This window comes from Myxine glutinosa, chromosome 10 (assembly GCF_964187855.1).
Source record: "Myxine glutinosa chromosome 10, kmMyxGlut1.1, whole genome shotgun sequence".
NCBI lineage: Eukaryota > Metazoa > Chordata > Myxini > Myxiniformes > Myxinidae > Myxine > Myxine glutinosa.
This window is the reverse complement of record NC_136270.1, coordinates 62,006,204-62,033,059: the sequence shown is the minus strand read 5'-3', so window position 1 is coordinate 62,033,059 and position 26,856 is coordinate 62,006,204. Positions and strand designations below refer to the sequence as shown.

Genomic DNA, 26,856 nt, shown 5'->3' with positions numbered 1-26,856 from the left:
GTGTACCCCGGTTTAGAATAGGTACACCGTATCCCTGCGCATCGTAAGAGGCGACCAATGGTTGGCGTCAGGAAGGGCATCCGGCCATAAAAACGTTGCCTCAAACAGGGAACCATGATTGTCATGGGGCCCGCAAGGCTAACCCCCGCTATGGCGGGGAAAATGGCCTTAAAACGATCATTCATTCATTCATATAGATAGACCAGCCAGGTGGTGCAGAACGACTGGGTGTCTGTCTGTCCTCATTAGTTCGTGGAAATTAAAGATCACACAGTATCCTTCGTGAAGAATAATGAGTTATCGCCAGGAGCCTGAACAAATTACTAATTCCTGTTATAGCCTACAGGAGGCATTAGATCAGTTATCAGCAAATGTTTGCATCTGAGTGGGCAAACTGTGTGTATATTCATCACCAGTAGCTTGCAGTTTGTGGAAAGTCAGCCGTGGACGTGAGATATGTTCAGAGTTGAGTGAGGAAGTTTAAAGAGGAATGTGTAAGCAGTGAAAGTGAGTCCAATTCCAGATGGCACAAATAAGCTGTTCACTGAAAGACATTCAGCATGTGGAAGAATTGGTGATGAGTAAACTCAGAATAACCTTGGAAGAAATCGCCACAGGAATATCAAATGGTTATGTGTACACAATTTTGCACATGGATCTTAAAATAACATTTTCTGCACGCTGGTTGCTGTGAATGTTTGCATATCAAAAAAAACCATGGGATTCTCCATGTCACGGAACATCATGGTGAATGGAATGAAACGAGTGAGCAAAGTTTGTGAAAACCATTGTCATGACGAAGGAAACCTGGATGACCTTGTTCAATTGAGAAACGAACTAGAGAGGTCATAGAACATGATACCCATGCAGTGTTTAAGCATATACTTTAATTGTAATAAAATAATGATTTTAAAGATCATTAAAATAAAAAAAATCTGGCTTTTTTACATAACCCGAGTTGTTATTTTTTAAGGCATCGATCAATCAAGCCAGTGTTCTGTGCCTATGCAACGCCCGCATTTTATTTTTTTATTGGAAGCAAATGAGGCTGTGCTTATACATCGCCAACGTTTTTTTTATTTCATTATGAACTCTGAAGCAATTGTGTGCTTATACACCGTAGGTGTGTGAATTTTACATTTACATCTGAAGTACACCAAAGGAATCCCGGCTAACATTTTGACCTGTTCATGTTTAGTATCCCATTTCGACCCGTTCCCGTTTCCCATTCCCTTCCCCTTATTGCAAATAATTCATCGGATGTAATCCATAACTTTGTGTGTATAATCCTCTGTGTTGTGTTGAGTTTTGTTCACCATCATGATACGTCGTTAAGACACGACCTCGGCTGACAGGATGACCTCGAGGTACCCAAACTCTCTTCTAAGCTGTCTAGTCTGGGTTTGAATCTCGACCCAGTTATAAAATGTCATCTCGGTGTTTCACAGGCAGGGTGAATCATCAATGTGTGTGCCGTCCCTCCGATGGACGTTAAACTGGGCGTCCCCTCTTCCGGCATTACTGTACCTTACCACGAAGCTTTGCATCATCTGCAAATTTCGCATATTAGTGCAAAATAAATTCACATATTTTCTGTATATGTTACATTTCATTTGGCAAAGTAAAATATTACCTTCAAAACAAATGGCGCCCTCCTTCAGTTCAGCGCTCGATTCCTGCAGGCAAACATCAAGGTACGATTTATAAATTTCTACCTTGGTTACTTCAGCAATTTTATACGCAGGCTACTCACTTCAAGGTTCACCAAAAAATGCACTCCAGGGTTACCTTGCAATCCATTCTTTTCTCAAACAGAAATGGCCTGTACCAAAGCTGAATAATGCGAAATCATTTTCCACCCTTTCCATGATGGTGATCACCACCCACAACACTATCCACCCCCACCAGACGGAAACAACCCAATTTGAACAAATTCTCTTATGGAACAAATAACACAATTAATATATTCTTTCTTTGACTAATCCTAAATTGTTCAATCCTGCAGAATAAATACATATATTGTGTCACGTGTTCAGCAATTACACCATCGACATATCCAAACTACGAAAGGCGTTTAAGAGTTAGACGAGTGTAGAATTGCTAATCATGCGATGATCACCTGTTTAAAGTTAGTTGCCAATCCCCGAAGAGTGATTATCTAATGCACCATCAAAGCCTAATCACAAGCGTTTAAATAACAAAGAGACTTCTACCTGTCAAGAGGGCATGTAAGTGTGCTTAAGGCCTTGAAGCAAGCATTACATCTATATATATATAAAACACAGTTTGTGTGTGTGTAATGTTACCGATAGACTCCTAAACGGAGAGGCTCACGTACTTGATATTTGGCACAGACATGGCCATTAAGCCTGGGAAGGACATGGCCAACCTAAAAATATTTCACGAGATCCATATTTTTTATTCATATTTACCTCAGCGCATTTCAGCGAGGAATATTATACACGGAATCTGAGCGGTGGCAGAGCAGCGCGCTGATTCGCTCAGAGCGATCACGTGATGTTCCATTCCCGCCGCCAGACCATTGAACATAAAGCACAGTTTGTGTGTGTGTAATGTTGTAATGTGTGTAATGTACGGGTCTCCCTTCCCCCGCCCGGCAACGCCGGTACTGGAGGGCGTCACAGGATCGGTGAGTCTCCAAAATCCGCTTCGTGCTGTTGCCAAGATGCAGGACGATGTCACGATTGTTGTGCTGCTCTCCGACCATGAGAACTGCAATGTCATTGTTGACTGGCCCTCCCCTTCCCTCCCCCTTCCCCCTCCGTCCTCCCCTCCCCCTTCCTTCCCCCTCCACCCTTCCCCCTCCCTTCCCCCTCCACCCTTCCCTCTCACCCTCCCCCTCCCTTTTCCCCCTCCCCCTCCCCTCCCCCGCCCGGCAATGCCGGGTACTTCTGCTAGTGGCTTATAATTGGTAGTTTACTTGGGACAGTGAATATGGATGTGTTTGGAGTGCTTGAATTAGCTCAAGAGATGCAGAACAGGATAGGAATAGGGCAGTAGTTTGCCGACGTGCATTGAGAATCTTCGAGGATAGATGCAATCCCCTGGAGAAGTATGACAATATCAAATTTGTCCGGAGTTCGACTATTGAAGGAATCATTTCGTTGGCTGCTGAATCTAGTGCAAGTTGACATGGATCAACCTATGAGGAGCAATGTGCTGAATCCCCTCCAACAATTGGCTGTGGTGCTGTGATTCTATGCAATTGCATCATTTCAATTGGATTTTGGGGATCTGGACGGTGTTTCACAGGCTAATCGGTGTTCCACAGGGTAATTGGCTGTTTAAACAAACACAACTAAATGGCTGTTTATGTCCCTTTGTAAGTTTCTGTTTAGATGAGCGAATAGATGTGTCCGATTAGCTATGTGCATACAATGATGTTTTTGTCACATTTAAGGGTTAGGCGTGTATTAGCAAGACGCTCCCTAAGCACCTTTCGTAAATCTGGCCCTATAAATTGAACCGCGCTTGAATCATTTCAGTGAAATGTCTTCTTGTTTAATATTTCATGAAGCAGATTTTACTGGTTACTTTTTCATTTCGTTGAAAGGTGGTATTTGACTATTTTTTTAGTTGTGTGCAAGTCCTCATTGGGTTCAATGCTTTTACAATGACGGACAGCACAAGTGCCTTCTGCTGAAAAGGAAAGAAAGTAGTCCTTGGTTTGCTTGAAAAGGATGGAGTTGCCATAGGGCAATGCAGATGCTGGGCAAGTCATTTCAGGTGACTCAATAATTTCTAACATTGTGTGAAGAGTTCATTGCCCATCTGTATGATATTGACTACCAGGAAAACATCAGTAATGGATGACACATTCTCTTCTGTGCAAGGGGTCACCAGTCTCAGCAACTACCACCAAAACAGCATGCACCAACGACGAAACACACACAAAGAGCCAACTACCGAGCCGCAATCTGGAAACGTGCTTCGGAATCAAAATCTAATGTTCCAAGCCCGAATGGCCGTGGGTGCACTCTATTATATGATATCCTGTCTATTCATTGGACACCGAAGGAGCGGGCTCCAAAAGTTCTCCTGGAGTGCTGTATGCCTGTTGTGGATGTAGAACTTCCTATGCTGACAGGTGTTGTGCCTGCAAAGTAGTGCGTTCGTGTACCAATGCATGCCGCCATCCAAAAGACTGCTCCAAAAGAAGAGTGAACCCATGCATGCATAGATCCTCTGAGTGATGAAAAGTACAATTAAGACAATGTTTTGTGTCATGATAAATATTGAGGAAGTATATTTGTTGTACTATTTTAAGTTTTTAACATTGTGTGAGTTAAACTAAAAGAGAATTGTAAGCAATCAGTTGATCTCGGTGAACTGATGTATGGCATTTATGGTTCTATTAGCTGAAGTACCTGGCACTTCCTGGGGAAATTAAATGAAATACTGCACTATAATACTTAACTTTGTGTTGTTGACAACAAATTACTACAACCTCAACATAAGATCTTCACAAAACATATTACTCAAGGCACTGCCTGGGGAAATTCATGAAATACTGCACTATAATACTTAACTTTGTGTTGTTGACAACAAATTACTACAACCTCAACATAAGATCTTCACAAAACATATTACTCGACCGTTCTTGGGGAAAACACCGTTCTTGCTCGGCCGTTCTTGTTCCTGCAGGGTCCGAATGCATAAACAAATAAACACACAAACATTCTTCATATAAAGTAAAACCTCACCATCCGAAGGGGTTATATTCCTGCAAAACTCCACAAATGGCGAAATCTCAAAAGGCAAACAGCTTCTAACATGCAAGCCAATGAGATATGTTCCAGCCTCACAGTACAGTAGAGTAGAGTAGGGTAGGGTGATCGATCTCCCAGGAGCAACCCACAGTTCCCTCCCATCTATTAATGATTTGATCTTGACCTTAGTGAAGACAGGACTGCGGTCTCCCATAATGTGTTTTGTTGTGTGTAGAGCTGCCTCGCAAAAGGTTCAAGTGCTGTCCCTGGCATCCCCAATAGGAATCCCCGATACAACACAACGATGAAAATGAACACGGGGATCTTCTTCTTCACCACAATGTATCACCCTTCTGTCTTCAGAAATATTATTTTGTTCCTTTATACTGTTCCATTTCTTCTGTTTTATCCTAATTAAAAGTATTTAACAATTTCAAAGTGTTTAAAAACTTATGAAAACCAAATGTGTTTAAGGTGGGTGGAGCCCACTATTTCCGCCGTTGTAGCATAACACCAGAAGGCGCAAAAGGCAAAGTTTCTAGTTTTTATATTTTACGGCATTACGCTACAGTATTATAATATAGCATGTTATGTTAAATGAAGGAAATACTGTTAACCAAAATTTTTAAGTGTTTCAAAACATGAAAACTGAACGAATTTAAGGTGGGAGGGAAGTATTGGACAATGCATGTTGAAAAGTAAAAACTTAGCAAAGTTTACTTTTAGCATTCATAATATAATGCCATTTGAAACTGTGATTGGAGGTTTTTGTGAACTACATGTATAAAAATAAAAGAGAAAGTGTGTGTGTGTGTGTGTGTGTGTCTGTGTGTCTCCACCATAACTCCAAAACCATGAAACCTAGCGGCCCAAATCTCTGCATGCATACTAAGGGGAGTCCAAGTGAGTGCAGGAATGAAAACTGGAAATTTGGGTAAATTGAAGCACACCTTTTGAAGATAATTTAGGGGTGTTCATCATAAAAAGCCTCACCAAGATGGTGGCATGCCATCTTCGTCAGCCCACTGTCACATCGCAGAGATTTGAAGCTGCCATCAACAATGCCTGGACTTAGAACAGTTTATGTACAATAAAGCGCTGAAAATTAATTTTTTCCGCTTTCCTCACTCACATTGTCGAATGCCTGATCTTTGTACCTACAAATTGCTGTATACATTGCTTTTGTAGGTGCTTTTGCTATAGTTTTCAAATTGAGCTTGGATATATTATATATACTAGGGCATGCCCGTACTATATATATGCCCGTACTATATATCTATCTAAAATTATATCCCCCCCCTCTATTTACATGAAATGGTTTGGTCCATTCGCAACGCCAAAGCGAACGGCGAACGGCTTGCGAGTACAGTGACAATCCCCCCCCTCTATTTACATGAAATGGTTTCGTCCATTCGCAACGACCACAGAACCCCCCCCTCTATTTACATGGAATGGTTTGGTCCATTCGCAACGCCAAAGCGAACGGCGAACGGCTAAATCGCCATAGCTCGGTAAGTACTTGTCCGATTAATTTCAAACCTTGAAAAGGCACATCCTCGGGTCCCCAGCAATATACCTGGCAAGTTTCAAGTATATCGGACCGGTAGTTGTCGAGAAATCGTTGTCGCATACATACACACACACATACACACAGAGATTAGTGGAATTATAGATAGAAGATATGGAGTGCACCTGCAGCATACCTTCGCCGGGCAAGCAGCCGCCATGTTGGAGTACCCTTTCTTCACTAGAACGCAAAAGGTACTATTTTAAGGCATAGATAGCTTAGAGTATGATAAGCACTGGACTTTATCGGGTTCCGTTGACAGATGGATTCACATGTTTACCTCCGCCACCGCAGGTGGATGGAGGTTATGTTTTCAACCCCGTCTGTCCATCTGTGAACAAGTTATCTCAAAAGGTTTTGGATGGATTTGGATGAAATTTGGCAGAGATGTAGCGTATGTGATACCGACGAAACGATTATATTTTGATGAAGATCAGGATTCGGATCCGGCTACTAGAATTTTTTAAAGTAATTCTTCAAGTTGAGTTGTCTTCGAGTTAGAGGATAATCGAGTTTCGGTGCCTGAATAAAATGGAATTAAAGTGGGGAAATTGGGAGGTTAAACTACAAATTAAACCCCTCTCTGTTTCTCCCCCACCCTTTTATCACATCGTACAGGTACAGCACCGTCGAATTATTACGTCAGCACCGTCGAATTATTACGTCAGCACCGTCGAATTATTACGTCAGCACCTTCCCCTTGCGTACGTAATAAATAGCCACTGCCCATTCACAAACGATCCGTATCCAACGGTTCACTTAGCGCTAACCCCCCGTACCACCAAACCAAGCGCATCATCAACAGGACATTATGAGCAGGTACAGGAGGGAAGGTACGCCTCACGCTCGCATCCTTTAAATCGACGCACAGCATCAGCTGTCCGTGCCGCTGGGCCCAGAAAACACGCGGGGTGAGAATCTGTGCCATGAAGCGTCGATTGTGGAGTCCAATGTCCAAAGCAGCTTCGAGCAAAACGAGGAGTGGGCGGGCAATGCTGAGGAAGAGTCAGAAGAAAAAAGTGCAGCTCTTCGGTCTATATTCCGTGAACTCTTCCACTGAAGTAATAACGATTAACGATTAACGACCAACTTCCAAGCACTCTTTCGGTTTGCTCCTCCTCTGAATAATCTTCTTCTTCCTCTTATTCTTATTCTTCTTCTTTACTACAATCATTGCCCTCATCTTTCTTTTTTCGACTCAACTTGCTTTTGTTTTTTTCTTGATTTTTCATGCTGAATCTCAAATCATCTTTGTTTATACTATGTACACCATTCGTCTCCGAATATCATTCTACCTCACTCAGAATAAACATTGAAGGGACGCGCGGACCAGTCAAGATTAAACCCGTATACAACAAACAGGTAAAACGCCATTGCAGGACCGCCAGCTACACCTCCACTAGAACCAGCAACCAAAATGGGAATTGGCAAAAATTATAAACTCGGAAGAGAAAGGAAATGAAAGAGAATTGAAATTGTTATTATCGGGAGGGTCTGAACACAAAGATGAGTAAGAATGTTGAACGCCCCGAGCCCCCGACACACACGTGGGTGGACCGTGCCCCAACACACATGGGTGGACCGTGCCCGTGCCCCAACACACGTGGGTGGACCGTGCCCCAACACACACGTGGGTGGACCGTACCCCCAATGCACACATTGGGTAGACATTGCCCCCAACGCACACGTGGGGTAGACATTGCCCCCAACGCACACGTGGGGTAGACATTGCCCCCCAACGCACACTTGGGGTAGACATTGCCCCCAACGCACACGTGGGGTGGACATTGCCCCCAACGCACACGTGGGGTAGACATTGCCCCCAACGCACACGTGGGGTAGACATTGCCCCCAACGCACACGTGGAGTGGACAGTGCCCCCAACGCACACGTGGAGTGGACAGTGCCCCCAACGCACACGTGGGGTGGACAGTGCCCCCAACGCACACGTGGGGTAGACATTGCCCCCAACGCACACGTGGGGTGGACCGTGCCCCCAACGCACACGTGGGGTAGACAGTACCCACAACGCACACGTGGGGTAGACATTGCCCCCAACGCACACGTGGAGTGGACAGTGCCCACAACGCACACGTGGGGTAGACAGTGCTCCCAACGCACACGTGGGGTAGACATTGCCCCCAACGCACACGTGGGGTAGACATTGCCCCCCAACGCACACGTGGGGTAGACATTGCCCCCAACGCACACGTGGGGTAGACATTGCCCCCAACGCACACGTGGGGTAGACATTGCCCCCAACGCACACGTGGAGTGGACAGTGCTTCGACACACGTGGATCTTCAAGATCAACATGTGCTTTGCGGTTTACCACAGCCGCACGCACAGAATGTCAAACGAAAAACTCATTTACAAAAGAAAACATTTAACGCATATTCACGTGTTTACACCCAGTACAAAAGGAGTGCCGAGTCCGATAGGGTGGTGCATTACATGGAGTGCCGAGTCCGATAGGGTGGTGCATTACATGGAGTGCCGAGTCCGATAGGGTGGTGCATTACATGGAGTGCCGAGTCCGATAGGGTGGTGCATTACATGTAGTGCCGAGTCCGATAGGGTGGTGCATTACATGGAGTGCCGAGTCCGATAGGGTGGTGCATTACACTTTGAGTGCCGAGTCCGATAGGGTGGTGCATTACATGGAGTGCCGAGTCCGATAGGGTGATGCATTGCATGGAGTGCCGAGTCCGATAGGGTGATGCATTGCATGGAGTGCCGAGTCCGATAGGGTAAATGCATTGCATGGAGTGCCGAGTACGATAGGGTGGTGCATTACATGGAGTGCCGAGTCCGATAGGGTGGTGTATTACATGGAGTGCCGAGTCCGATAGGGTGGTGCATTACATGGAGTGCCGAGTCCGATAGGGTGGTGTATTAAATGGAGTGCCGAGTCCGATAGGGTGGTGCATTAGATGGAGTGCCCAGTCCGATAGGGTGGTGCATTAGATGGAGTGCCCAGTCCGATAGGGTGGTGCATTAGATGGAGTGCCGAGTCCGATAGGGTGGTGCATTAGATGGAGTGTCGAGTCCGATAGGGTGGTGCATTACATGGAGTGCCGAGTCCGATAGGGTGGTGCATTACATGGAGTGCCGAGTCCGATAGGGTGGTGCATTACATGGAGTGCCGAGTCCGATAGGGTGGTGCATTACATGGAGTGCCGAGTCCGATAGGGTGGTGCATTACATGGAGTGCCGAGTACGATAGGGTGGTGCATTACATGGAGTGCCGAGTCCGATAGGGTGGTGCATTACATGGAGTGCCGAGTACGATAGGGTGGTGCATTACATGGAGTGCCGAGTCCGATAGGGTGGTGCATTACATGGAGTGCCGAGTCCGATAGGGTGGTGCATTACATGGAGTGCCGAGTCCGATAGGGTGGTGCATTACATGGAGTGCCGAGTCCGATAGGGTGGTGCATTACATGGAGTGCCGAGTCCGATAGGGTGGTGCATTACATGGAGTGCCGAGTCCGATAGGGTGGTGCATTACATGGAGTGCCGAGTCCGATAGGGTGGTGCATTACATGGAGTGCCGAGTCCGATAGGGTGGTGCATTACATGGAGTGCCGAGTCCGATAGGGTGGTGCATTACATGGAGTGCCGAGTCCGATAGGGTGGTGCATTACATTGAGTGCCGAGTCCGATAGGGTGGTGCATTACATGGAGTGCCGAGTCCGATAGGGTGGTGCATTACATGGAGTGCCGAGTCCGATCGGGTGATGCATTGCATGGAGTGCCGAGTCCGATAGGGTGATGCATTGCATGGAGTGCCGAGTACGATAGGGTGGTGCATTACATTTAGTTCCGAGTCCGATAGGGTGGTGCATTACATGGAGTGCCGAGTCCGATAGGGTGGTGTATTACATGGAGTGCCGAGTCCGATAGGGTGGTGCATTACATGGAGTGCCGAGTCCGATAGGGTGGTGTATTAAATGGAGTGCCCAGTCCGATAGGGTGGTGCATTAGATGGAGTGCCCAGTCCGATAGGGTGGTGCATTAGATGGAGTGTCGAGTCCGATAGGGTGGTGCATTAGATGGAGTGTCGAGTCCGATAGGGTGGTGCATTAGATGGAGTGTCGAGTCCGATAGGGTGGTGCATTAGATGGAGTGTCGAGTCCGATAGGGTGGTGCATTGGCTTGGGTTCCATTCCCGACCTCGTTATAAACTATTGGATTGGTGCTTCGCATGACATGTGCACTGTCCCTTGGACGAACCTTAAGCTGGACGTCTCGTCTGCTAGCATTAGCAGGTGGACGTTTGTGAAGAGTAGGCGAGTTATCGCCGGCACCCTGAATGAATTACAAACTGTTACCTAACCAGCTCCAATTTAACATCACATGGGGCCAACCAGTTCGTGAAAGACTTCGGCCTGAAACTTCCACCATTGGCCCACAACATGTATGAGGTGTGATTAAATGGAGGCGTTCAAAAAAAATTAAATACAAGATTGAGGCTCATAGATGAACAAAATGACAGAGGGTAATAAGGTAACGTACTGATAGTGCAGGCACAATGATCAAAAGAATGAACCACAGTCCACAGAGTCTTGTTCAGGGTCGATTTTTGAACGGTGCACCCATTGGCTGAACAGCTGCCGGACCACACCCACAATTGTCGCTTGATTCCACCCACAATAGCACCGAGGTGACATATGGCCGCCATCTTGGTTTTAACACATTAGGCCTGGGGTTCTTAACCTGGGGTATCCATTCCCCTTGGGGGTATGGGGACCAAAATCTGGGGGTATGGGACTCGTAATAAATAATAATAATAATAAATTGTAATAAATTCAATCAAATATCAACTTTAAATAAATTATGTCTGGTGGGTAGTGATATGTAGAGCAGATCGAGCTGCGTAGGTAACATGCTTCGAGGTGTCGCGGTAAGGAAAACTACCTTGTAATAAGTTCATGTGTAGACGTTTTGTCGGTTAAGATGTATACTTGTGAATCTACCAGGAGGTTCGAGTGATAAGTAGAGTCGGGATTAAGGAGTAGTGCCCCTGTGTGTCCTCCCCTGGTTAGCCAAACCTTTGTCCCTTTTGGCACTGCACACCACATGGACATTCCGACGGATCCTTAGCGCAACACTAAATAACGCCCTCCCCCTGACATGACTTAGGAAGAAACCAGGCCAGGACACCGCCGATGGGCGCCGCCACCATTTACACCTCCGACAGGCCTATCCACCTCGAATAGCACGCGCTATGACACCAGGAGCAAGGAGCGGGAGTGACACAGTGGGCGTGCACCTGGGCGAGCCGGTGGAGGAGACTGATTGGTTGGCAGTGCGCCAGGGCTGACGTCACCGGCTAGCAGATATTAACGAGCGCTGGACGTCATTCGGAGAGTTACATTCCTGAGAGTCAAGTTGAGAGAGTCCCGGCCCTGGTCGAGTCCAGAGTTGGCTTGCTGGTTGAGTTGGCTTGAGAGTCCGAGCCCGAGTGGAGTTCGCTTGCTTTGTGCAGCTTACGTTGAACCTTTGGTGCACGGACCTTGTGGAGATCGACCTCGTGTGGAGCCGCTGGCCTGCGTCGGACGCGTGGTGTTTGGAGCGAGGCCTTGTGGCACTTGGAGCGAGGGACCTCGTGGTGTGCGATCGGGGCTTGTGGAACTTGGAGCGAGGCCTCGTGGGTACATCGGGGCCGAACGGAGCGGTGTTGGACGGCAGCCAAGACAAGACGACAAAGACGAGATAAAGCCCAACCCGCGAATACACTTTACATAACGGACGTGTTATTTTGGTACTAGCGGGGTCACCCGTGGGAATCCCACGGGCATGGATGTGTGTGACATTTCGACATATTGAGTTATATGCTGCACATTCATTTTTACAAAATGGTTACTGGCAAGTCATCAGATCCAGAAATGGTGTGATGAACACAATTTATTTATTTCACATAATATGTGACCCCTCACTCCTCTCCACCTGACACTCTCCTGTCTCCACCTGACACTCTCCTGTCTCCACCTGACACTCTCCTCTCTCCACCTAGCACTCCTCTCCTCTCCAAACCCTCACATCCCTCTCCTTTCCAATCCCTCACCTCTCCAATCCCTCACACTCCTCTCCTCTCCAATCCTTCACACGCCTCTCCAATCGCGCCTCACACTCCTCTCCAATCGCGCCTCACACTCCTCTCCAATCGCGCCTCACACTCCTCTCCAATCGTGCCTCACACTCCTCTCCAATCGTGCCTCACACTCCCCTCCAATCACTCCTCTCCAATCGTGCCTCACACTCCTCTCCAATCACGCCTCACACTCCTCTCCAATCGTGCCTCACACTCCTCTCCAATCGCGCCTCACACTCCTCTCCAATCGCGCCTCACTCGCCTCTCCAATCGGCTTTCCCCGTCTCGTTTCTCTCCTTTTTCTCCCGTCTCGTTCTTTTTCTTGCTCCAAATCGGCCCGTCGGAATCGGAAATCGGCCCGTCTCGCCCGTCGGCCCGTCGGAATCGGAAATCGGCCCGTCTTGCTTTTGTGCTTGTGCGTAAATAAATTGTGTTCATGACACCATTTCTGGTGTTGGGCTAGCGGCTAGGGTGCCGGCTTAGGATCCTGGGTTCGAATCTCGGTCGATCGCCGAATTAATGCCAGGGGGGTTGACTCAGCCTGTCATCCTTCCGAGGTCGGCTAATTGAGTACCAGTTCACTGGTAATTCCCTGTTTGTCGTTGAAGGCGGCAAAAAGGGTTGGCGTCAGGAAGGGCATCCGGCCGTAAAACATTGCTTCAAAAAGGGGACAAAAAAACAACAACTACCACGGTCCCCGAAAAGGCCAACCCCCGCTTTGCGGGGAAAAATGGCCTCTAAACGGTGGTTTTTACACCATTTCTGGATCTGATGACTTGCCAGTAACCATTTTGTAAAAATGAATGTGCAGCATCTAACTCAATATGTCGAAATGTCACACACATCCATGCCCGTGGGATTCCCACGGGTGACCCCGCAAGTTTGCATTGACGTTCGTCGATGGACTCGTTCGCCCGTCTCATTCGTTTTCTTGCTGCATCCTGTTCAAGTCTGCGTTCTTCATCGATCGTCTCATTCATTTTGGAAATAGAAGTTGAAGTTTCCACGCAGCGCATGAATTGTCACGATCCTCAAGAGGAATTTGTCTCGTAATCATCAAATGATAAATGGCAAGTAAATTATATTGTGGAAAATTAAAGATTTCAAATAAACCTATTTAAAGTGTATTCGCACATAACTAATTTTAAAAAACGAAGAAATATCTCTCGGTAATTTCCTGAAACATATTTTACTTCCGGCTAATAATGTTGAATTAAATAAAAACGAAGAAATATATGTCGGCATCATTGTTGACGTTTTTGTGACGACTGTCATCAAACGAAAAAGTAATATATCTTAACGGAAAAGCAAAAGCGAATTTTTAATATATATCGACACGTTGCCGTCGGTGTCATGTTGGGCGGTGTATGATACACCATGACGCGATTTTTAAAAATATATCTCTGCATTTTCCCGCGTGTGTGGAATGTTCTCAATTATTGCTGACACCGAGTCCAAAACCATCGATAAAAATGAAATCATATGGTGAGTTAGATTGGAGATAAAGGCGTGAGAGAGACTCAATGGCCTTGAAGTTGAAGTTACAGGCGTTTGAGAATTCATTTCGTTCTATAAACGGCAACTTTCATTGGATTTCCTTCCCGTTTTTTTTCAACCGAGTCGAAAACTATGTTAGCGACTGTGAAAAATGAAATGATATATCGAATTTTTAATATGTATCGACACGTTGCCGTCGGTGTCATGTTAGGCGGTGTATGATACACCATGACGCGATTTAAAAAAATATATCTGCATTTTCCTGCGTGTGTGGAATGTTCTCAATTATTGCTGACACCGACTCTAAAACCATCGATAAAAATGAAATCATATGGTGAGTTAGATTGGAGATAAAGGCGTGAGAGAGACTCAATGGCCTTGAAGTTACAGGCATTTGAGAATTCATTTCGTTCTATAAACGGCAACTTTCATCGGATTTTCTTCTCGTTTTTTTTCAACCGAGTCTAAAACTATGTTAGCGACTGTGAAAAATGAAATGATATATCGAATTTAAAATAGATATCGACACATTGCCGTCGGTGTCATGTTGGGCGGTGTATGATACACCATGACGCGATTTTAAAAAATATATCTCTGCATTTTCCCGCGTGTGTGGAATGTTTGTGGAAAATTAAAGATTTCAAATAAACCTATTTAAAGTGTATGCGCACATAACTAATAAAAAAAACGAAGAAATATCTCGGTAATTTCCTGAAACATATTTTACTTCCGGCTAATATGTTGAATGAAATAAAAACGAAGAAATATATGTCGGCATCATTGTTGACGTTTTTGTGACGATTGTCATCAAACGAAATAGTAATATATCATAACGGAAAAGCAAAAGCGAATTTTTAATATATATCGACACATTGCCGGCGGTGTCATGTTGGGCGGTGTATGATACACCATGACGCGATTTTAAAAAATATATCTCTGCATTTTCCCGCGTGTGTGGATTGTTCTCAATTATTGCTGACACCGAGTCTAAAAGTAAAACCATCGATAAAAATGAAATCATATGGTGAGTTAGATTGGAGATAAAGGCGTGAGAGAGACTCAATGGCCTTGAAGTTACAGGCCTTTGAGAATTCATTTCGTTCTATAAACGGCAACTTTCATCGGATTTTCTTCCCGTTTTTTTTCAACCGAGTCTAAAACTATGTTAGCGACTGTGAAAAATGAAATGATTTATCGAATTTGATTTGAAATAAAACTGGGGGAGAGCAAGACACCACGGGCCTACAAAACAGGACTCACAAGCTATGCGAGTTAATAAAATGGTGGATATTTGTTTATAGCCACTCCCAGAATGGGTGGAGCTATGGGTGGAGCTACTCTGCAAACCGAGTAAGCCACACCCCGGACAGACACCCAACAGATAGACAGACAGACAGACAGAATCATCTACGGCTATTATAATATAGATTCACATCCCCTCATCTTGTATTTGATATCTGGTGTGCGGGATCCTGATTGGGATATTTTATTACCGGCGCGTGCTTTTTCCTGTCCTTGCCTTTAAAAAAAATAAAAATCCTTCTATTATTTTCTGTACATACCTGAACGCAGTTTCTGGGTGATTAATTTAATAGATAAGGCTGCAGGGCTCTCGCCACTCCCCTCCATCCCGCGCGCTTGGGGTAGCTTTTGGTTTTGGAATCCGCCAATGAGTTTTCGCCACAGGGGTTAAGGCCTTCGGATCGGCATCCGTGACCGCCTGATATTAATTAAAGGCGGTTGCACGACAATATAATAAATATATATCTCTGTGAAACAGGTTTCTCTGCATTATTGAACCTGAAATCAAAGTGGAGAAATCGACTTGATGTGTCCGATGATATGCGAGTGGCGTTGTCACGAACTGTGCCCTGATTCCATATTCTGATTGCACGAAAACATGAGCAACAATCTCACTAGATTAGTAAAACGGCTTGCATAAAACTTGCATGTTTTAGTTTAGTTTTGTTTGTTTTGTTTCTTTGTCAACAAGCAAAGAAATAAATAGGGATAAAATCCTCATGATTTTCTTTCCTGTTCTGTTCTGTTCCTAATTATCCATATGTAAAACGAAGCTATTGAGATATTTTGAAGTCACACTGGAACTTAATGGGACTGGTAATCAGGCGCGGATCCCCGAACTTGGCCCATTTTCTGGGTAATAAGTTACCAATTTTCATCCAAAAAAATAGGCAATTCAAGTAAAAACACCCCTCGGAATGCACCACAGAGCACCTAGAAATCAAAAAAATTCTAGGGGGACATGCCCCCAGTTCCCCCTAGCTATGCGCACCTTCGGTACGCCTTGGTCAGTCAGCAGTATGGCGAAGGGGGTATGGGGACATCGTGGGCAATCCGTTGGGGGTCTTGACAGGGAAAAAGGTTAAGAACCCCTGCATTAGGCCTATCGGCCTCTGCTGAGTATACAATGCCCCGATTTGTTGCATTAGGTTTCCATTGGATTCGTTTGGGTCGAGTTATTCACGATGAGGGACCCCGAAAAATCAAATCATGTAGCATAATAGTATGGTTTAATCAAGCCTGTCAGAACACAATGTACGTCGGAACGTGTTACGTTACGCAAATTACAAAAAAAAATAAAAAATAGCTTTGCGTAAATTTAGGAAAAAAATTAGAAAATTTAGATTTTAAAAAATCATCCATATTGAAGCCAAAACAATGTGACCGTGTGACGAATCAGCTCATTCTGATATAACCATGGGGAGGGTAACATGGATGAGAGGTGGCGAGTACATCCTTTAATAGCACATTGTGTGTTTCCCAATCTCGCTGTTCATCTTTTAAGAGTGCGTTAAATGTGTGTTCCCCAATTGGCCCGTTACCAGATTTTGTCGCAGGTTGTGACCACAGTGTGGTCATTCTTGTGCATTCCTCGAACAACTTGACTGTCTCCATCCTTCATTCTGTGCATGTCCATGTGATGAGGTTGATCATCACACCAGCTCATCTTTAATACCTAGTTATAAGGGCCAATCCACTCAGCCGTTCTTACGATTGGTGTCACAGTGAGCGGGACATTGGCCATGCTCCCAGAGAGAGTCATTTGGACCCTGTGGCCATGCCACATCAGCAGCTCAATGGATGGTGTTTGATACAATTCATAACATATTTTAAAAGCCACGGTATTTGCAAACATATTTTATTCTGTAACCATCTACGAAATGCATCAAAACATTTAAACACAGAATAGAATTAATGAGACAAGAACGTGTGTACAAAAACAATAACAATGTAAATTAATGTTGCCTTGGCAACAAAACACAAACAAAAGTTTTATTCATGAAACTGGCAGCAACTAAATCAGAAAGAGCAGTAAAACGGTTTGATTCCACAGCCGCTGGTTGCACCTAATCTAGGATTGCGTTTTATTTACCTCGAGGATAAAATTGTAAAGATGGAGAAAAAACAAACAAACAAAAAAAAAACAGGTGCGTTGGGACAATGACCTGTCAGGTAAGGTAAGGTGAGGACCGTGACATCAGGAGAGGTAAGGTCGGACCGTGACACATCAGGTAAGGTCGGAACAAGTCAGGTAAGGTAAGGTCAGGACCGTGACATCAGGTAAGGCAAGGTTGGGCCAATGACACATCAAGTGAGGTAAAGTCGGGACCGTGACACATTATGTAAAGCAAGGTCAGGACAGTGACACGTCAGGTCAGGTAAGGTCGGGACAGTGACACGTCAGGTAAAGTAAGGTCGGGACCATGATATCCCAGGTAAGGTAAGGTCGGGACCGTGATATGCCAGGTAAGGCAAGGTCGGGACCGTGACACGTCAGGCAAAGCAAGGTCGGGACCGTGACACGTGAGGTAAGGGCGATACCATGACGCGCAAGGTAAGGTAAGTTCGGGACCATGACACGTCAGATAAGGTAAGGTTGGGAATGTGACACGTCAGGTAAAGTAGGTATCGTTAACCAATATGCACGAGTCAAAATTTACCTTCATTTTTGATTTGCCTTCATACCACAAAAACACTGCAACAAACCACCCAGGTGACGACAATGTAATTTGTAGAGCCAGTTGTCGTGAATGAATGAAAAGGTAGAATCTGTACCCTTAATTCCACGATTGTTTGGTGCAAGCTATGACAAACGCAAGGCTCTCAGAATGAAACAAAATAATGATTTACTGCCGCAAACAGCATACCATTACAAAGAGATGAGAATCGAGGAAATTATCATAGCACAGATATATAGATTTGAAAATATAGCAAACTATCTCCAGAGAGGGGGAGAGAGAAACATTCAACAAGGATGAACAGGTATTCAAGATGACCTAAAACCAGCACGTATCAAAAATATCAAAATGCTCGTCAATCACCTAAAACTAACCTTCTTATCAAAAAGGATGTTCTTGTGTAACTTCAGCCAATACATTCAACAAGAGCAGATTTATATGGATAAAACAGTCAATCAACTTCAGTGTTTATAACTACACGAGACCCTTCCATAGCTCGTTAGGACAGCAGTGCAATGTGCCAATTAGCATGCTAGATTCGAATGATTTCTTAAAAGCTATTCAACCTCCAAATTATTTGTGTAAAAAAGGTCAAAGAGAGAAGAATACAAATCGATAGAAAGAAGAAATCCTCGTCCATCTCGGTGCGAACCGTAGCCTCGTTAAAATTGGGGGTCGCCGAGGTTCAGTCGTCGTTAGCAGACGTGTCGACTGAGCTGACGTCTTGAGCAGAGCTCAAAGTGTCTGACCGTTTTGACCTGTGAGAGAATGACAGGAATTGCATCCAGGTCACACGTGGTGTTAATGAGCGAGAACACCCTAAGTGCACAAAAACTTCTCATGGCATTATCTTTGATGTGGAAGGGATACACGGCACTGCCTGGCTGGGGAGATTTTCCCAGTGGGGGTTTCGGAACATGTTGGACATTGAAAAGCTATGGAGCTGTTGGCCACATGGTGGTTACCTTTTGCCTGCGGGCCAGCTGCAGCATTGCCTGACCCCACATCCAAATATAAACCATATAGGGGCCTTTGGTGGCCTCAAAAATGCCTTCAAGGCCAAAATGTGGTAGCTTAAAACCATGGCCAGATTCTGAAGTACCTAGACCAAGAATTATGGGCTTATCGGTGCTACGGTCATGTACAAGAACACTTGCTGCGAGGGTACTGACCAACACGGGGTGCCTGCCATGTATTTGTTTTCTTTAGATCGACATTACATTTAACAAGGTCTCTGTAATGTAATGTAAAATGTTGAGTTGGATCTTGGAGACGGCGTGAAGCTGGAAGGTGTGAAAACATTTTGTTACCAAGGAGACATGCTGAATGGAGAAGGTGGATCAGACTCGGCAACGGTTGCTCGAGTGAGATGTGCATGGAAGAAGTTTCGGGAACTGAGTGGCATGCTGACGAGGAGGGGAGTGTCGTTGTAGCTGAAGGGAAAGGTGTATGCTGCATGTGTGAGAGGTGTTATGATTTATGGGAGCGAGACATGGGTCATGAACGTAGAGCAGCAACGAAGGCTGGAAAGGGTGGAAATGCGAATGGTTCGGTGGATGTGCGGAGTATCGTTGAGAGAGAGGAAGACAAATGATGAATTGTGAAAGATGATGGGAATATTGCCTGTGATTGATGCTGTGAAGAGAAACATGTTGAGATGGTTTGGTCATGTGTTGAGGAAGGATGAAAGTGACTGGTTGAGAAGAGTGATGGAAATGAATGTAGAAGGAAGTAGAGGACGGGGAAGACGGGGAAGACAGAGAAAGACTTGGCTAAAGATGGTCGAAGAATAAATGCGGGCAAGGGGGTTAACAAGGGGAGATGCAGAAAATAGGGCAAAATGGAGAAGATTGTCATGGGGCCCGCAAGGCTCACCCCCTGCTCTAGCAGGGAAAATGGCCTTGAAATGCCTGTTGTGTTGTGTCTGTAATGTAGCCAGAAAGGAAGGAATTAAAATGTCACTTCTGGCTTAGTCAGAAGTCTGTGAAAACTAAAAAACAAACCCACAAAACTACCCACTAAAAAAAACAAAAAACAAAAAAGTGTATCAGCCTGATATCTTGAAACCCTTTGTAGCAATGCCAGATCCCTCACTTCAATTCCCACTCAGGAAAGGAATCAATGTGGCCAAAGCTGACAATGCTTCACACAGTAGCTATTCAGGGCACCCTGAACAAATTACAAATTCCTACTCTAACCTACACTGCATCAGTGGCACAGCCGTGCGTGCCCCTGCGAGGAACTGACGTTAACCCATAGCCACATGTTGCATACGGACGACAACAGTGGGTGTTTTTAATCGACACTCAGCCAGAAGATTTTATTTTGGATAGAAAATGAACAGCCAACTAGCAAGACATCAAAATGCGACTCCACCAATTATGGAACAAACTGGAAAGAGCAGAGGCAGCACGGGTCTGCTCTTTCCTGTTTGTTCTAAAATTGGTGGATTAGTGTTTAGTAATTTTGTTCGTTGGATCAAAAAGGATCATCCCAACATCAAGACAAACACATGTTTCTATGGCTGAAAGGATAGTTTACGTTTCCAGGGGAACATCACCTTTGAGATATCTAGTCTGAATTTGATTCCTGCTCAGACAATAAACCTGTCACCTTGCTGCTTTCATTCCTTGTAGGAGGTATTTAGCTGGCTGTCCCATTTGTTCGCATTTGCTGGTGGATGTTAAAGATACAGCAGTGCCTAGTCGGAAGTCGACCATCATGTGCTGGTATAAAAATAAAAATAAACACATTTAGAGGCCATTTTTCCCCGCAAAGTGGGGGTTTGCCTTTTTCGGGGACCGTGGTTGTTGTTGTTTTTTTGGTCCCCTTTTTGAAGCAATGTTTTACGGCCGGATGCCCTTCCTGCCGCCAACCCTTTTTGTCGCCTTTTTACGACAAGCAGGGAATTACCAGTGAACTGGTACTCAATTAGCCGACCTCGGAAGGATGACAGGCTGAGTCAACCCCCTGGCGTTAATTCAGCGATCGACCGGGATTCGAACCCAGGATCCTGGGATCCTAAGCTGGCACCCTAGCCGCTAGCCCAACACCAGGCTCTTGACCAAAATTCCAACTTCCTGCTTTTAATTACAGGAGCGCAGCATCAGCGCCGCAACCCGACATCTCGGTCATGATACGACCAGTGGGTCAATCCAATTAATCATTTGAGCACCACAAGCATCTTGAAAGTAATTTTCCCATCCAAGCCCGATTTTATTACGAGTTTGGCTACAATAATCACGAATATTAATTTAAATTCAAAAGTATGCATGACGAAAAACAAGTTTTTCTAATGAAAAACAAAAATATTTTATAGAAATGATAAAAGCTCTCACCCAGTCTTGTTTCCCAATCCATGGGTTTGTTATGGTCAAAATCAAAACCCAATGTTATGGTCAAAACTCATGTTTCTCAATGTACAAACAAAGTAATCTAAAATTGCAAGGAAAATATCGGAGATATACCACTTTAAAGTTTCGGGACATGCGTGTCCCTTGGTCCTTAACTCTAAGGAAAAGTCGAGAGTTATATTGTGAGTGGAGAAAGCACAAGTAAAGTGTCCACTAACAGTTTAAATTACAATCATTACCCCCGACCACATCCAGGATGACTCCATATTGTGCTTGGTGAAAGCGAGAGGTAATGTTCTGCGTGGCAGGCGGCACTTATTGCTCCCGGTAAGGTGCAACAAGGGTTAGTATGGGACACTTTACTGGCGCTTTCTCCACACTCACAATATGGAGTCGCATAATTACTAGTATATAACCAAAAGGTTCTCAGAGGAAGCTTGCTGCGTTGCCCTGATGATGCCCCAATGAGGGCTAAACCAGGTAGGTAACTGCAGGTTTCACACACTTTTGACAGTATCTGAAATTTCATCTTTCTGATTGGCGCTGCGAGATGGCTCTTCCGGAGCTTCGCAGACAGTGTGGATGCTTTGGCGGTGAGGTCACGGCGTCCATCATAGATTGGACCACCAATTGTAATTATATATATATGATCCACCACGCGGTGACCCGGGTTACCATGGTAACCCGGGTTACACCATGACGCCGCTATATTGATTAACCCGGGTTACCTCGTGAGATAAGGCAATTCTCAAATCAGGGCCACTAACAGTAACCAGTTCTCTCGTGAAGGCTAAAATGACCTGGAAAATCCACACTGGGCATGCAGTTCTTCAATAAAGTTTGTTTAGATGTGATACCAAATTCAACAATCAAAATAAACCGGGAAAATAATGCCAATACTGGCAATCCAATAGGTTGCGTACACGACTGTACCAGCGTAGACCGGCCCCAGTATAATTATAGACACTGCACGACGTAGTACTGAACTGAGTGATCAATCAATAAGCATGGCACGCGCAAGTTGAACTATTGACTATTGACGTTGCATTGACATCTATTGACTGATTAAAATAGATTTTGTAAACTGATTTCCTGTTGTTTCTCTCTTTATTACTGTGACTGTATGCTCGTGTGGGGTGGGTTGAATAAATAATGCTCCCCAGAGTTTGAGGAGTGACGTAGTACTGCCTGGACAAGAATCTTGCTTGGCGGTGCCAATTAGTGGCCCCGGAAAAAGTTCATAACACACATTTTAAACGTTGGATATTAAAAGTTGTAATAAGAGGTGAGAGGGATAGAACTAGTTCTGCTGTGTATTGCATGGAAACGTGCTTGTTCTTGCCAAAAAGTATGGGTACACAAAGGATTTTCCGATCACGCGAACCCGGGTTACACTCCCCCTAAAATAAATTAATTAATTATGTAAAATGGTAAAAAATCACAGGGCAACCCGGGTCACCGCATGGTGGATCATATATATACACTAGCTGAATGCACCCGGCGTTGCCCGGGTTCTTTTTGAATGAATTTACTGCTATAATTCAGCTTTTACTCGTGGCCATAGAAGATTGACTACTATAATTCAGCTCGGCTTTTAATTGCAAAATGGGCCCAGCCTTGCCGAGGTGGCCTCGACCAGCCTCGCCACCTAGCCTATAACCTTACCGGGGCCCGTCCTGACATTTTTTTGTTTCAGAGGTTTCCTCCTATCTTTCACCATTCAGGAGATTAGCGTGTGCCGTGTGCAGACAAACAAACAAAAACTTTCTTATATATATATATATATATATATATATATAGATAGATAAAATTAAGATAAGATAAGATAAGATAGACGAGCTGAATGCACCCGGCGTTGCCCGGGTTCTTTTTGAATGAATTTAATCTTCTGTACATAGGTTTGACGTGAGCCCAGTATCAGTTAGTGCTCAACGATTCCTTGTTCTTTCTTCTGTCGGACCCCGCGAGAAAGAATTTTGAAAGCATGTGTTGCAATCAGTCAGATATTCCTATTAAGTGCATAATAATAATAATAATAATAATAATAATAATAATAATAATAATACATTTATTTTATATAGCGCTTTTCAAGAAGCCCAAAGACGCTTTGACAGAGTACAAAAAACAAGTGAAAAAAGACAAAAATCAATAGGTAAATAATCAAAGCAAAAGGAAGGAGAAGGAGAAGAGATAGTCAGGGGTTAAATGCTGTGGGTTAAATGTTGAATGCAGTGTTGAACAAGTGGGTCTTGAGTGATGTTTTGAATGTGGTGAGTGAGGAGGAGTCTCTGATGGTGTGAGGTAGTGAGTTCCAGAGGGTGGGAGCAGCGATGGAGAAGGCTCTGTCCCCTCAGGATCTGAATTTGGTCCGGATGGGGGGGGGGGGGGGGGGGGTCAGGAGGTTGGTACCAGCAGAGCGGAGGTTGCGGGTGGGAGTGTGTCTGGAGAGGAGGTCAGCCAGGTAGGATGGGGCCAGGTTATGGAGGGCTTTGTAGGTCAAGAGGAGGATTTTGTACTGGATTCTCTGGGGGATGGGGAGCCAGTGAAGCTTGTAAAGGACGGGGGTGATGTGGTCACGCGTCCGGGAATGGGTGAGTAGACGGGCAGCGGAGTTCTGAATGTATTGGAGATTATTGGTGATTATTGAGGGTGAACCATAGAGGAGGCTGTTGCAGTAGTCCAGACAGGAGGTGATGAAGGCGTGGATGAGGGTTTCTGCAGCCGTGGAGGAGAGGGATGGACGGAGACGGGCGATGTTTTTCAGGTGAAAGAAGGCTGTCTTTGTGATCTGTTTAGTGTATTTGTCGAAGGAGAGGGTTTGGTCAAAGATGATGCCAAGATTCCGGATGTGAGGGGAGGTGGATACTGGGAAACCGTCGATGTTGAGGGCAAAGTTATGGGTGGATTTGGTGAGCGTTTTTGGGCCAATGATGATTATTTCAGATTTATCATAGTTAAGTTTGAGGAAGTTGATTTGAAGCCAGGATTGTATTTCAGTGATGCAGTTTGTCAGGATAGAGTGGGTGGCGGTGGAGATGGACTTGGTGGAGATGAAAAGCTGGATGTCATCGGCGAAGCAGTGGAATTGGAGACCATGACGGCGGATTAAGTGACCAAGGGGGGACAGGTACAGGATGAAGAGGAGGGGTCCAAGAACTGAACCTTGGGGGACACCTTGGGGGAGGGGAGCAGTGGGGGATTTGCAGTTATTGATGGAGATGAACTGGCGTCTGTCAGAGAGGTATGATTTGATCCAAGAGAGGGCAGTGCCGGTAATGTTAAAGGTGGTTTCAAGTCGGCTGAGGAGGATGGTGTGATTTATGGTGTAAAAGGCGGCGCTGAGGTCGAGGAGGATGAGAATGTTGAGGTTGCCAGCGTCAGAGGAGAGGAGAAAGTCGTTGGTGATTTTGAGGAGAGCAGTTTCAGTACTGTGGTTGGAGCGGAATCCGGATTGGAATGTTTCATACAGGTTATTGGCAGAGAGGTGATGTTTAAGTTGAGTGGCTACAGCGCGTTCCAAAACTTTTGACAGAAAGGGTAGGTTGGAGATGGGTCTGAAGTTATTTAGGGTGTCAGGGTTGAGTCCAGGTTTTTTCAGAATGGGGGTAACAGCAGCAATTTTGAGGGATGGTGGGACGATGCCTGTAGACAGGGAGGAGTTTATTGTTGCAGTGATAAGTGGAGAGAGAGCAGGGAGGGAGGCCTTGACAAAGCTGGAGGGGATGGGGTCAAGAGTGCAGGTGGCAGTTTTCATTCCTATGAGGAGTTCAGAGAGGTCAGTAGGGGAGACTGGGGAGAACTGAGACAGGGGTTGGCAGGATAATGGGGGGCAAGTGGTTTGAGGGGGAGCGGGTGCGGTGGTGGTTAAGCTGTTGTAGATGTTGTCAATTTTGCATTGGAAGAATGAAAGGAAGGAGATGCAGTTGTCTACTGTGAATGACTGGGTGGTGGTGTTCAGGGGGCTGAGGAGTTTGTTTATTGTAGAGAAGAGTGCTTTTGGGTTTCCGGAGCCAGAGTGGATAATTTGAGAGTAGTAGGCGGAGCGGGCGCGGGAGAGGGCATCATTGTAGTGCTGTAGGTGGTCCTTGTAGGCTTGGGAGTGAATTGTGAGACCTGTTTTATTGCGGAGTCTTTCAAGTTGGCGAGCACGAGTTTTCATCAGGCGGAGTTCAGGGGTAAACCAGGGAGCAGAATGGGTGAAAGAAACTGTTTTGGTTTTCATAGGCGCAAGCTGGTCGAGGCAGAAGGAGAGAGTGTGGTTGTAGTAGTCAGTGAGGTCAGAAGGGGTGTGGAGGTCAACGAAGGGAGAAGTGGACATTTTTTCAGAGAGGGTGGATGAGAATGAGGGAGGTGAAAGAGCGTTTAGCTTACAGAAGTTGATAGTGCGATAATGCCTTGGTGCTGGGGTGGGGATGTTGATGGTCATAGTGATGGCTAAGTGGTCAGAGAGGGTGAGGTCGGAGCCAGAGAGATGGTGCAAAATTAGTCCAGTAGAGCAGACAAGGTCGAGAATGTGACCACGGTTATGGGTAGGAAAGTTGACATGTTGAGTGAGGTTAAAGCAGGTGAGTAAATCACTGAAGTCAGTGGTTATTGTTGTCAGTGGAGTCCATGTGGATATTGAAATCACCGAGGAGGAGGATTGAGGGGGAGAGGGAACAGAGCTGGGTCAGAAAGTAGGAGAAGTCAGACAGGAATGATGGGTGTGGTTTGGGAGGGCGGTAGACGACAGCCATGACTGACTGTGTGTGACCAGAGAGTTTAAGGAGAGGTACATAAGTTGTACTTCAAGAGAATATTAAAAGAAGAAGATTTATTGCGAAATGGGCCCAGCCCGGCCGAGGCGGCCTCGACACCTAGTCTATAACCTTCCCGGGGCCCGTCCCGACATTTTTTGTTTTAAAGGTTTCCTCCTATCTTTCACCGTTCAGGAGATTAGCGCGTGCAGACAAACAAACAAACAAACAAACAAAAACTTTCTTTTATACAGACTTGGCATTTAATATGGAATATTTTTTTTCCCTTGACTTTGGTTTACTTTCTTAACTCAGTATATCAATCTGGTGAGTTTCTTTTACACTTTGGTGATTTATTTGTTAAAAGAACCATGTCACTGATTGTCTGTCACAGCAAGAAGTCAACAACAGGATTATATCACAGGTGGCGTGGCAAAATGTATGGACAGGTGCATTTGATGATTGGCTTCACAGTCGGGTATACAAGGGTTGTTGCATTCTGTATTAGTGGAAAACAACTGCTGCACGTCTCCAAAAGTTATTGCCGCTTCCTCTGGAGATGGTCCGTCAACTCGACAATGCTGTTTGTCATGGAGTGGTGGCTTTACGAAATTACGGCATGAAACAGCGTGCTATTGCTCGGCAGTATGGCATCCTAGTGCAGTACTAATAGGCTACCGTGTCTGTAGTACTAGTACAGTGTGTCAGTGTAGTACTGACGTGAAGTACAGTGTGTCAGTGTAGTACTGACGCTATCGTGTCAGTGTAGTACTGACGCCGAGTGTAGGACTAGTAGGCTACCGTGTCTGACCTTGGCTTGAGGCTTTGTTTCTGTCTCAGCGATTCTTCGATTGCGCTCGCAATTACTTTCGTTCTCTATTTTTCACGTTTCACGT

The 26,856-nt window shown here is 45.3% G+C and overlaps 2 protein-coding genes across 4 annotated transcripts in view; both read right to left on the bottom strand.

Annotated features, from left to right (window-relative positions):
• Positions 1 to 7,753, bottom strand: part of HACD3 (3-hydroxyacyl-CoA dehydratase 3) — a 30,001-nt gene extending 22,248 nt beyond the window's left edge. The window contains exons 1-2 of one of the 2 annotated variants that reach the window (XM_068126889.2): positions 7,142 to 7,753; positions 1,634 to 1,676 (exon numbers count right to left, since the gene is read on the bottom strand). In XM_068126889.2, the coding sequence (XP_067982990.2) occupies positions 1,634 to 1,676; positions 7,142 to 7,225 (127 nt within the window). In that variant the 5' untranslated portion in view covers positions 7,226 to 7,753. The remainder of the gene's footprint in view (positions 1 to 1,633; positions 1,677 to 7,141) is intronic. The other variant, XM_068126890.2, reaches the window with a different exon arrangement.
• A 9,282-nt stretch (positions 7,754 to 17,035) lies between these two features.
• Positions 17,036 to 26,856, bottom strand: part of LOC137434162 (PC4 and SFRS1-interacting protein) — a 78,412-nt gene continuing 68,591 nt past the window's right edge. For both annotated transcript variants that reach the window (XM_068126884.2, XM_068126885.2), the window contains one exon: positions 17,036 to 18,629. In XM_068126884.2, coding sequence (XP_067982985.2) covers positions 18,557 to 18,629 — 73 coding nt within the window. In that variant the 3' untranslated portion in view covers positions 17,036 to 18,556. The remainder of the gene's footprint in view (positions 18,630 to 26,856) is intronic.